The 12,817-nt window shown below is 38.6% G+C and overlaps 1 protein-coding gene across 1 annotated transcript in view; it reads right to left on the minus strand.

Moving 5' to 3' along the window:
* LOC139454061 (leucine-rich repeat and coiled-coil domain-containing protein 1-like) overlaps positions 1 to 12,817 on the minus strand; it is a 543,549-nt gene that overhangs the window by 268,252 nt on the left and 262,480 nt on the right. The window contains exon 9 of the mRNA XM_071235554.1: positions 2,133 to 2,238. Coding sequence (XP_071091655.1) covers positions 2,133 to 2,238 — 106 coding nt within the window. The remainder of the gene's footprint in view (positions 1 to 2,132; positions 2,239 to 12,817) is intronic.

A 12,817-nucleotide genomic window follows, 5' to 3' on the forward strand; every position in this document is an offset into this window, starting at 1 on the left:
AATAAACAGTGCATGAGGCTGTGTAAAACTGCTCGTGAAATTAACATTTACTTTTTACAATGGAAAAGTTCTGATTTTTTGTCTTTTCTTCAGAGGTAATAAAGTTTGTGTGTTTGTTTGTTTGTTGCTTAACACCACACTCAGCAATCTTCCAGCTATATGACAACAGCCTGTAAATAATCGAGTCTGGATCAGACAATCCAGTGATTGATATCATGTGTATCAATCAACTCAATTGGGATACGATGACATGCATCAACCTAGTCACTGAACATGTTCAATGTTCACACATTGAATGTTCATAGGGAAACAAGTCAATAAACTATTTCATCATCTACAACCGGCTTCCACAACAGATACTGCTTGGGTGAGAACAAACATTATCTCATAGGAGATCGCTGCAATGAAATTGGTTACCATGATTGAATCTGTTCGCATTACCATGATCACATCAATGAGAAGGTGAGTTTGGTTTAACACCACTTTGGACAATATTTTAGTAATATCCCACCATATCAGCTTAATGTGGGAGGAAGGCCCTAAGTAAAGCAGGTCTCATGTTTACCACTTTGGTGAAACCAACAACACAGGTATGGTGCTGACAAACCCAGAAATATAATCCTGGATTTGAACTCATGATAACAGGGACAAAACTCAGGGAATTGAAGTGCCTAGACCACCGTATATGACCGCAAACAGAAGGTAAGCCGAGGAATTAACTTGACCATTAACCCGACACCGTGAAGTCTGTGCCGGTACTTGCAGATATTCAATAATATAAGATGAAAAGCGTTGTAATTACATATTGAAAAAGTCATTATAATTTCCATTAAAGATTTAACAAACCAGTCATCCACTTGCCTAATGTGGAAGCTGTTTCTGCTGTCTTTTTTTAATCTCATAATGATTGTTATGTTGCCATCAACAACTAAGCGCCATTTTGTGAATCGGCGTATATAGAATTATGAATCCGTGAGAACATCTTGCAGTTTGAATGCAGCATCATAAGCATGGCGTTTTCGTTTCAAACTCATGATGAGAATGTCAGTCGGTAATAATATACCAACTTTTATACCCGTATGCAGTAACTCACAAATTTGCTTCAATTGAACATCAAACATTGCCGCCACTGTTGTATGTTAATCCAGTTGAATTAAATAAACTGTGAACACATTAAATGACCATCACTTACTCACAGGCTTCTCCACCTGTGCACATTCATGATGGAAAGGTCACAAAGATGTTTACAAGTTTAGCATCATCAGTGTTCTCCTTGTGTGTATGAGGCTGAAACTGGAGTCATTGTGAAACAAGTGGCGTCTCACAAACTTTGTGCCTGAACCAGTGATAAGGTAGCCCATAGGTATAAACGGTAATGCAAATCATAATTGAAATACCGTATTCGACGTAATAAGTGCCCAGGGAGCTCTCAAAATTAGGAAGAGGAGGCTCTTATTAGAATATTATTTTGGTGGAAAAAAAACAGAGTTGAAAGATAAATTTCGTGGTTTTTGCTGACAGCCTGACATGTTTATGTACGATAGATATATTTTTCCAGAATTAAATTCCCCATAATCAAGGATGCATATAACACAAGAGTGTGTATTATACGCGAATAAATAAGTCTTGTGTACATTGATCAATTGGAAGGGGTGCTAATTGGGATTGTTCACTAGCAAATATATCAGCAAATATGGCCATGGGTGCTTATTAGAGCGGGGCGCTTATTACGTCGAATACGGTAAATGTTCTTGCATCTCACTCACAGCTTTGGTGTATACTTCCCAGGGAGCTGAGAATGAAACTTCAATGATGTCATGCCTTTAGATTACACTTGTGTGGGTTGTGGCACTAAATAACTGTGTAGTTATCTTCGTCACAGATCACAGACAACTAGAAACAGCCAGCCAGTATGTGATCTTCAAACTGAGACATAAAGGACATGTTTTCAATCAGAGGTCCACAGAAATCCAGGTATGCTGCCATGTGATAGATCTTCCTGAATCCATTTCTTCACTGAGAAATCGTACAGTATATACGATAACACTGCTCACAAGTAAATCTGATGACACGCACATGTTCATTTTGAATGTAACAAATATTAAATTTTCAAATGAAAATGTTTGACTTACCACATAAGTAGTCTTGATATCCTCTCGGTATCTCTTTTCAGAACCAGCCTTGGCCTGCAGTTGACCTTCACCTTCACCACTTCCCTCGTCACCATCTGGCGTGTTCCTGTAACAGAGACAAGACAACATTAACAGATATCTCCTTGAAGAGACACAAATCCCCTAAATAAATGACAACACTTTTGAAACAAGTTCAAACCTTTAATTTTCCCATGGAAAATACACTAACTAGCCACCAACAGTAGATAAAACTCGCTTTACCACTTTACTCAACCATACCACTGAACATTCGCTGAAGACCTCATTTTTGACTAAAGATAAGTACTTTGGTCCTCATCAAATGTTGAACAGTATATGCTGCTAGATGCAATGCTATTCAGCAGCCCATGCTTGCCGTAAAAGGCAACTATGCTTGTCGTAAGAGGCGACTAACGGGATCGGGTGGTCAGGCTTGCTGACTTGGTTGATGCATGTCATGGCATCCCAATTGCGTAGATTGATGCTCATGATGTCAATCACTGGATTGTCTGGTCCAGACTCGATTATTTACAGACCGCCGTTGTATAGCTGGAATATTGCTGAGTGCAGCATAAAACAACAAATAGACAAACTGTAGCACAAAACTCAGTTGATTATGTGGTGTCAAAACGTCTAGAAGAAATTAAGAATTGTGTGAGCTTATACAATTTTTGTAGTATTTTTTTCTTTTCATAACTGTTGGGTCAACAGTAACATGTGAAATTAACTTCCTAAGTCCTGGATATCACCAAAATATAAATGTTGATATCCATGTTTGATGTCATATAAAAATCTTAATTCCTTAAGTAAGAGGTAACATACAGGTCTGCATATTGCCATCTCACAAAATAACATTTTCACACTTCAAGTCAGTAAATAACAGTTTCTTTGCCCTGCTTTTACACTGGGAATGAATAACATCTCTATTGAAGGTAAAACCATAGAGATTATAAATACAAGCAAGATATAGCACCAGATTAAAATAATTCCTGGAAAGCTTTTGATGTTGATGAGGTGAATTAGGGTTTAAAGTCTGTTCAAGATTATTGCTCTCATAGAGCGCCATATATGCTACCTGCATGGATGGATGAGGTGAAATGGGGTTAACGTCATATTCAAGATTATTGCAATTATATAACAGCAAGCATGCATGTGTGTGTGTGTGTGTGTGTGTGTGTGTGTGTGTGTGTGTGTGTGTGTGTGTGTGTGTGTGTGTGTGTGTGTGTGTGTGTGTGTGTGTGCTATTTCAGACTTATGCCAGCTTTATTGTGCTATTCCATTGAGATACCATGCTGCAGTTTAACATATTACAACAGCAATGTTTTAACCAGTAGCTCTTAGATAAGTGTGCAAAGTTTCATGTAACTTCAGTAGCTAACTTCCCCTCACTGCAACATGTAAAATAAGATGAAAGGGACTTAGCTCAGTCTGCACAGGATGCACAAAATCTGAAATCATGTAGCAAGGGATGAAGCTCTGGAACATCATAATTCATGGCACCAGTTTTATAACCCAAGTAACTCTTAGATAAGCTTTCAAATTTTCATTCATGTAGCTTCAGTAGTTTTTGAGAACCCTTGTCCTCAATGCAGACACTATGCACAAAGTGAAAAGACAAAAAACAAAAACAAAATATATTTTTAGAAATACGAAAACATCAAAAGGCACCAGTTCAATATGTGTCCGAAACATAACGGACGGACAAGGTGAGGTGAAACAGGGTTTAACGTCGTGTCCAAGATTATTGCGCTTATATAGCAACGTGCATGTACATGTGTGTTTGTGTGGCTGCTTGTACTAGTCCGGACTGATCCCGATTTATAGTGCTAGCTATGAAAATAAATTCTATATTGTATGAATCCTTCCAAATTTTCCATCTCTCCTGGGTGGTAGTATGAGAGAATTGTGGGTATTTAGAACAAAATATGCAGATCCTCGATAAGGATAATAATTGAAGAGAATTTCTTTTTTAAAACATGACTTTATGGAACTGTCAGTCAATGACTGAAAGGGAGATAACTCTTTTAGCACATCTTGCAACTCCATTATAATGCATAAAAAAAACTCACACTGCAAGTCTGACAAGACCAGCTTAACAAGCATGCAACATATAAAAATACATATTTGAACAGAAAATATCTTCCCAAAGTCCATAAATACATGTCGGGCCTCATGCAGGCCTCAAGGAACAGATTGTATTCGAAATTGCCCAACCACCAAGTTGGGATAACCCACATGGGTGTTGCAAACATTGCCAAACAACTCAAGAGGAGAAAATTAATGTCTAATCAATGTTTTTTTGTTTCACAAGGATACATTTATATTGTCTACATAGACACGTCTGCTCCATATTTTTTTGTATTACCGTAACTGAATGCTTGTTCTAAATGAGACTGATGCCCTTGAGAAATGGGAATTTCATACTGGAACTCTCAAGTGTCTAACAGGCAGTCATTAGGAAACCTGTTAACAGGCAATGTGTCTTCACTGTCATGCCACGCATAATTTAACAGCCGTAAATCAAAAGGATACGGAAGTGTTTCCTTGAATAAAGGATATGTCTGCTAGATTGCTTTTGTAATCACAATACAATTTCATCTGTGTTGTTTTAGAGTGTTCTTCAAAAGTTAATTTCATGCTGATGAGAAGCAAGCAGCTCATCTTCAAAGACGTAATTGTCAATCTTCAAACTTATCATCTACGTGAAGCAAAGGAATTCATTCCCATAAGAAAAGGTCACTTATTTCTCAAAGCAAATGTTAATGTGAGTAGCCCAATGTTCTTGAACAAGGACATCACTGTATCATAACCTTTTAGTATGACATACCAGTTCAAGTCTTCTCAGATCAGTGCCACTGGGTTCAAGCACCTACTGAACTGTCCAGGTCACAGATGAGGGTGGATTTACCCCTATCATATATTCTATCAGTTTTTGTTCACTTTGGTTTTGTGCACCCTTCATCATGACATCAGGGCAACACTATACATGCAAGTTTGAGTTTCACACATTGTATCCCTGTTGGAAATAAACACTGCTACTGAATGGTCATTGACATTACATGGTATAAACAGAACATAGACGAAGGACAATATTAACATGAACACATCCGTATCTGCAATCCACAACAACCCCTGGGTTTTCATTTAAGGTAAGTAACCTTTGGTCAAGTCATCCTCAGATGCCCTGTCTTTGGATGGAATTCTCTCAAGAACCTTATGAGAATTTGATAACCAAATATTGAGTGGAGTGGAGTGGAGTGGAGTGGAGTGGAGTGGAGTGGAGTGGTGCAGAGCATTGTGTCCCTCCGTCCCTCCCTCCCTACACAGCAAATACAATACATATTTACTGAGTTCTCAAGTAATATGACAATGACCTTGATCCAGACATGAATATCATGAGTTATTTTGAGCATGTCAAAACAATACCCTATACAATACAACTTCAGTATATAGATTACACCTATGATCCAATGGCTTGTGGTTTTAGAAACAAAGCAAATTCTGGGAAGGTTTCAGCATCAGTGTGTCTACCTGTCTGGATAATGCTGAAACAATCTCCAAAGAGATCAGTGCTCTCTACATTATTTAAACATGAACTGTGACCAGGTGCACAATATCCTTTGGATATCCTTTGAAGAACACGACACAAGCAATGCATCAGTGAGGATGTTGTCTCTTTGTGATGGTTCTGGATTTCATCTCCTCGGCAAAAATCTTTTGAGATTTGTGTTGATTTGATTTGCAGTTCTTTTCTCAGCTTAAATAAATTTATAATGATAATATATGGAACATCATGTTCAGTAAGCTTCCAGTCATTTGCTTGTTACATCCAGCTATATTGTGGTATCCATAGCCTGTATATAATCCAGTCTGGACCAATCGATGCACTGATTGATCTGAAGAGCAAACAACACTCGTTATAAAGGGCAACTTAGTGGATTGGGTGATCAGGCTCATGCCCTGACCATGTGGAGTGTTGCTCATTATATCAAGCCCTGGTTTGAGTGCGACTTTGTGCAGTCTACACACCGAAACAAGATGCTATTAAACAATACTGTAACATTCAAAAATAATGTAATCTCAAGCTTTCAATCACTAGATCTACCTGGTCTCGGCTAAGAATGGATTTACCCAAGCCATATACTCTATCAGTTCTTTCAACTCTGTGACACAGGTAGTGTGCACGCTTTTCTTTGAAGTTCCTGGGTCTGCCTCTTGATTTTATGCCACTATCAGCATTATCATGACATCAGGCAACACCATGCACACAAGCCTGAGTCTAAGCCTGAGTTTTAGGCCAAATGCAAGAGATTACAAGTAGTTAAGTATTTAATTGAATTCCCCTTTGTATGGGAATAAACACAAAAGAATAGTTGATACTTTTATATTTGAATATTAACATTTCAAAAAGGAAACATTATCAAAGGGTATTTTTGACATATTAATAAGGGCATTTTACATGTTCTGGGGGATTTTTAACATTTATAAGAGCTTATTACATTTGAAATCTCTGACTGACTGGTTCATATGAAATTCCCACATATCTATTTGTCAATTACCCCTGCAGTCGTGACAACACCTACAGATTAACTTCGACATGATAAACACGGGAAGAGCTTCAAAGTCCTGGAGAGATCCTCTCAGCTGATCTTATTCTAAACTGGCAAGAGAGATGCAGAAGATCAAATGACCAGAATCGACTCGGCAAGGCGGATAGAATTAAAAAAAGAACTATTCCTTTCTTACACATAACATAAAATGCTGCCTACACAACAACTCCAAACATGGAGTGGTCCAAGTTGGAAGTCACCAACATCACTGTTAAATGATATTTACTGTATTCAAGCCTACTGTACAACAAGCTTCTAAAATGATAAACAGGTTATGACGATGTTGAGGTTAGAAGAGACCCAGCACCTAATATTTCAACTACTGAGTTGCATATACATAGCTACAGTCACTAAACAATATTGGCAAAATCCTTTCCTAAGTTGTATTTTTTCCATGGAGAAGATATAAAATCTAACATACCAGCACTTACTAGAGACCTTGTGCTTCATGGTGAGCCAGAGCTTATTAGAGGAAATATGGTGCCTCACGTTTTAGCTAGCCCTGCTACAAGCCAGTGAGTGAATGTTGTTAACACTCCAGTCAGAAAACTTCAAGATATATCACCATGGCCTGCAAACAATAAGGTCTGGGCCAATTAAACCAATGTTTGACAATATTGCCATTACCCCATGTCATCAGGTACCCACAGGGTCCTGCCAAAAGCTTAACTGCTTAACCTTGTTGCCCACGGGACCCTGTTAAAAACCTAACTGTCTAGCCAAGTTGCCCACAGGGTCACCGCTAGAAACATAACTGTTTAACCTAGATGCCCATGGGGTCCTGCTATAAACATAACTGTCTAACCTAGAAGCCCATGGGGTTCCTGCTATAAACATAACTGTCTAACCTGGAAGCCCACGGGGGTCCTGCTATAAACATAACTGTCTAACCTGGAAGCCCACGGGGGTCCTGCTATAAGAACAACTGTCTAACCTGGAAGACCACAGGGTCTCTGCTATAAACATTACTTTCTTACCTGGAAGCCCACAGGGTCCTGCTATAAGCACAACTGCTATAAGCATAACTGTCTAACCTAGTTGCCCATGTGGTATCCGCCATAAACATAACGGTCTAACCCAGATTCCCATGGGGTCTCTGCTATAAACATAACTCTCTGACCTAGTTGCCCATGGGGTCTCCACTATAAACATAACTGTCTAACCTAGTTGCCTATGGGGGTCCCGCTATAAGCATAACTGTCTAACCTAGTTGCCCATGAGGTCCTGCTATAAACATAACTGTCTAACCTGGAAGCCCAAGGGGGTCCTGCTATAAACAGAACTGTCTAACCTGGAAGCCCACGGGGGTCCTGCTATAAGAACAACTGTCTAACCTGGAAGACCACAGGGTCTCTGCTATAAACATTACTTTCTAACCTGGAAGCCCACAGGGTCCTGCTATAAGCACAACTGCTATAAGCATAACTGTCTAACCTAGTTGCCCATGTGGTATCCGCCATAAACATAACGGTCTAACCCAGATTCCCATGGGGTCTCTGCTATAAACATAACTCTCTGACCTAGTTGCCCATGGGGTCTCCACTATAAACATAACTGTCTAACCTAGTTGCCTATGGGGGTCCCGCTATAAGCATAACTGTCTAACCTAGTTGCCCATGAGGTCCTGCTATAAACATAACTGTCTAACCTAGAAGCCCATGGGGGTCCTGCTATAAACATAACTGTCTAACCTGGAAGCCCAAGGGGGTCCTGCTATAAACATAACTGTCTAACCTGGAAGCCCACGGGGGTCCTGCTATAAGAACAACTGTCTAACCTGGAAGACCACAGGGTCTCTGCTATAAACATTACTTTCTAACCTGGAAGCCCACAGGGTCCTGCTATAAGCACAACTGCTATAAGCATAACTGTCTAACCTAGTTGCCCATGTGGTATCCGCCATAAACATAACGGTCTAACCCAGATTCCCATGGGGTCTCTGCTATAAACATAACTCTCTGACCTAGTTGCCAATGGGGTCTCCACTATAAACATAACCGTCTAACCTAGTTGCCTATGGGGGTCCCGCTATAAGCATAACTGTCTAACCTAGTTGCCCATGAGGTCCTGCTATAAACATAACTGTCTGACCTAGTTGCCCTGGGGTCCTGCTATAAACATAACTGTCTGACCTAGTTGCCCATGGGGTCCTGCTATAAACAGAACTGTCTAACTTAGATGCCAACAGAGTCCTGCTATAAACATAACTGTTTAACCTAGTTGCCCATGGGGTCCTGCTATATATAAACATAACTGTCTGACCTAGTTGCCCATTGGGTCCAGCCATAAACATAACTGTCTGACCTAGTTGCCAACAGGGTCCTGCTATAAACATAACTGTCTAACCTAATTCCTTAAGTTTCGAAACATCCCTTACCAAAGTAACAAACATTACATGCTAGCCTAGCTGCCCACAAGGTCTCCGCTATAAACATAACTGTCTAACCTAGATGCCAACAGGGTCCTGCTACAAACATTACATTCTAACCTAGTTGCTCACAGGGTCTCCTCTATCAACATAACTGTCTAACCTAATTTCCTAAGTTTCGAAACATCCCCTGCCAAAGTAACAACTTAATTTTGAAAAAGTTGAATTCCTGAGTTTAGGGGCCTCTTTGTAATGGATTCTTCTATTTTGTCCCACTTTTTCAGAATGTTTATAGACTGACGTTGATTAACTCGGCGTTGAAAATGTAGGGTCTTCATAGATCAAATCTGTCATTCTATATTACACTGTGCCAGTGCCAGTACCAGCAACAACAGAGCCTACCTATTAGAAAGACAGGATGTATTCAATGACTTCATTGAATTCAACTCCAAACAGCATATAAATAAATATAGGATTGGTGAGATAGGATCAGAGACTTTGCTTTGTTGAGTTACCTTATAAAAATAGTGAGTGAGTTGGGTTTTACGCTGCTTTTAACAGTATTACAGTTATATCACGTCGTGTCAGCTTAATGTGGGAGGAAAGCCCGAAGTGATGCAGGTCTCAGACGTTTACAACTTCAAGGAAACACACGAGGACGGGTATGGTGCTGACAAACCTAGAAACATAACTGGGGCGAACCGGGATTCGAACCCACAATCATAGGTTTCTGGCGTGGCCAGGGACGCAACTCTGCACAGCGAATCGCGGCGCCTTAGACGACTGGGCCACCCGTGCCCCCCCATATAAAAATAGGAATCAGGTAAGTTGATTTTGTCCGAAATCTTGCAGGGTCATTGACCCCACCCCACTCCCTAAACTTAATTAAGGAATAAAAATTAACTGGTCCCTTTTGACAACACTTATATTTATTCATTTGGTTTTCAAATCAAAACCAAAATTAAAGAAATATAGTTAAAAACAAATAAATTTACAACACAATTTACCTTGACCAAACCACTTTATCCCAAATAAAAATAATAATGAGCAATACGAATTAATTTCCAAGGTCACTGGTCAGCAATATCTCTGTAGACACTCAAGTAGAAAAAGTGAGGCTTCATCACTAGAAGTTCTTCATTTCGTTGCTTGTTGGTTTATCTACAATGTTTTACATTTCAAATTTACATTGAAGAACCGTTAAACCATGGGGAGCCTATAATAGGTTCCTGGGTTTAAGAGATAGTGAAACATTTCTCTCATACACAAACACAATAAAGTTCATACAAGCTACATTCATTATTAATCAATAGTAATTTAGGTTGTCAGCCAGTCCCATATTTTTCATTAAGATATATTTTTATGATTCTTAAACAGGGTTAAACAAATCCAAGTTTGTATTTTCTCATAAAAAGCTAGTAATGTTACAATTCTTCTTCCCTTTGGGCAATATCATGATCATAATTGCCACAGTTTCTTCATGAGATTGATCCTAATTTAGCGAAAGGCCACTCAGAGCCCCTTCGAACCATGTGGGATGACATTATAACAGCTGTGATCACTGCATGATTGAGCCCCTTATGAGGCCTCTTTACATGAGAATATCTGCTTAATCCTTCCCTGGATATTTCACTGTGGAGAGAAGAGTTACAAAGGGTACAGGCTTTACCATAGACTAACATTTAGACTAACAATTAGTCTATGAAATCTTATATTACACAAAATCCTTCTTGGCTCTAAAAAAAATAATCTCCCTATGCTGATTGAATAGAGATAGCTAGAGCTGGCTGGCTAGACTTGCTTTTGTATGCATTTCTAGATTATTATGTTTTTCATAAAATAAATATATTCCACAGTCATGGTGCAGGACATGAAATAAATGTGAAAACTACTGACAGATCTCTTTAATTCACAATCACTGAAAACTTGTTCAGGATTTTTCATATCTTTTTTGTTTGAATTTCTGAGTGATTTCATGTGACAAGTGTTACTGGGGACAGAACAGATAATAACATCTCATGTGAAGATCAAAAATGAGTCAAGCACAATTTTCAGACATTGATTTACATAATCAGTAAAAGCTTTCTCAATTAAACTGATATTTCATTTCAAGACTATGTAACTTCATGGCAGCTACCTTGTCAGCACACCCTTTGTTATGAAACATATATGATAGTTCACAGGAACTCTTATTTGTCATTTGTCAATCTTCATGAAAAAATATAGCAATATAAGAATGTTATCTTGAGTGAGTGACCGTGTAAGATTTGATTCCACCTGTAGCTGTATGTCAACACTTATTCCAGACCTGGAAAATATGTTATGTGTTATGTGACAGTGAAACTTATTGTTAAACAATAAATGTAACTGTATCACATTGTTTCTATTGGTTGGTTGGTTTGTTGTTTGTTGCGGTCTGTAAGTAATCAAGTCTGGACCAGACAATCCAGTGATTGACAACATGAGCATCTATCCATGCAATTGGGATCGATGACATGCATCAACCAAGTCAGCGAAGTTTCTGTTTAGATTCAGTAGAAGTTCTTTGCATTTTGGACAATGATTAGTTGTCAAGAATGTAGTACCACTGAATGAAAGCAATGATAAGGAAGTTATTATAATCAGATGCTCGAATTATCAGTAAACGTCCGGAATAGCATAGATGAATTCCACTCTATTGCATACTGCCATCATTATTGCATTGCAGTAATTTGCATTGATTTGTAAACCTAGTTAATTGTGAAATACAAATGTTGTTTGTTTGTTTGTTTGTTTGTTTGTTTGTTTCACACTAGGATTCTTTTATGTACAGATTTCTGGGTAAACATATTGTTTCAATTTGGGAATCGACATGAAACAGCAGAAAAGAACATAAATCATCCGACTGAAAATTAATTTCATTTGGATCAGATGTCAGGTCAATGCATTCAAATGTTGATTTTTAATCGAAGTAGTTTGTCAATTCCACAATTTGAATTAAAATTGATTGGACCCGATACCATATTCACTTAAATCGAAAACCTAATCGACATGGACAAATGCAAAGGTCACAGATCTTAATTCTCTCTTCAGCTTAAAAAGATCTGAAGACATCCCGTCTGACCAATCAGAGTGCTGCTTACCAGATGGGGAAAGTAACAACTGTCAGAATGGGTTTTTTAATCATGCAACCTCAAAAAGATCAACAAAGGGTATTCAGAATGACAATAATGGGCAGTACGATTGAATCTGTCAAAATCATTGTCTATCTCTCACTGCAGTGGGATAAACATTTGAATCGAAGCAACTTTGCATTGACCATGGACCGTACAATCAAGGCCATCTTAAAAGACATTCCAGAATGTTCTTTTGTCCAGTTTTCAAATTTTTAAATGAGATTTTTGTCATGATATGTTTCAAAGATTATTCTGGAATTGAAATTGCTAGTTTGAAACTAGTGCTATTCTGCTCGGGAAAGATGCTTTCTGATTGGAGACTTCCTCTTCGTCTTTTCATTGCTCATTCAAAGTTTGCGAAAGGCCGTTCTGATGTGACATGTAATGGGATGTACTCAGATGTTTATATTTTCCGGAACCGAGAACTAAGATCTGATTTGACTAAGATTGTTGTTCAAGTTGGTTAGAACATAGGTTACAAAGAGCTGGCAATGTTTCTAAACACACTTGGGACAGTTTGACTTCTTCTGGTGT

This window comes from Haliotis cracherodii, unplaced genomic scaffold (genome assembly GCF_022045235.1).
Source record: "Haliotis cracherodii isolate W230 unplaced genomic scaffold, xgHalCrac1.p SCAF_10, whole genome shotgun sequence".
In the NCBI taxonomy this organism is placed as follows: Eukaryota; Metazoa; Mollusca; class Gastropoda; order Lepetellida; family Haliotidae; genus Haliotis; species Haliotis cracherodii.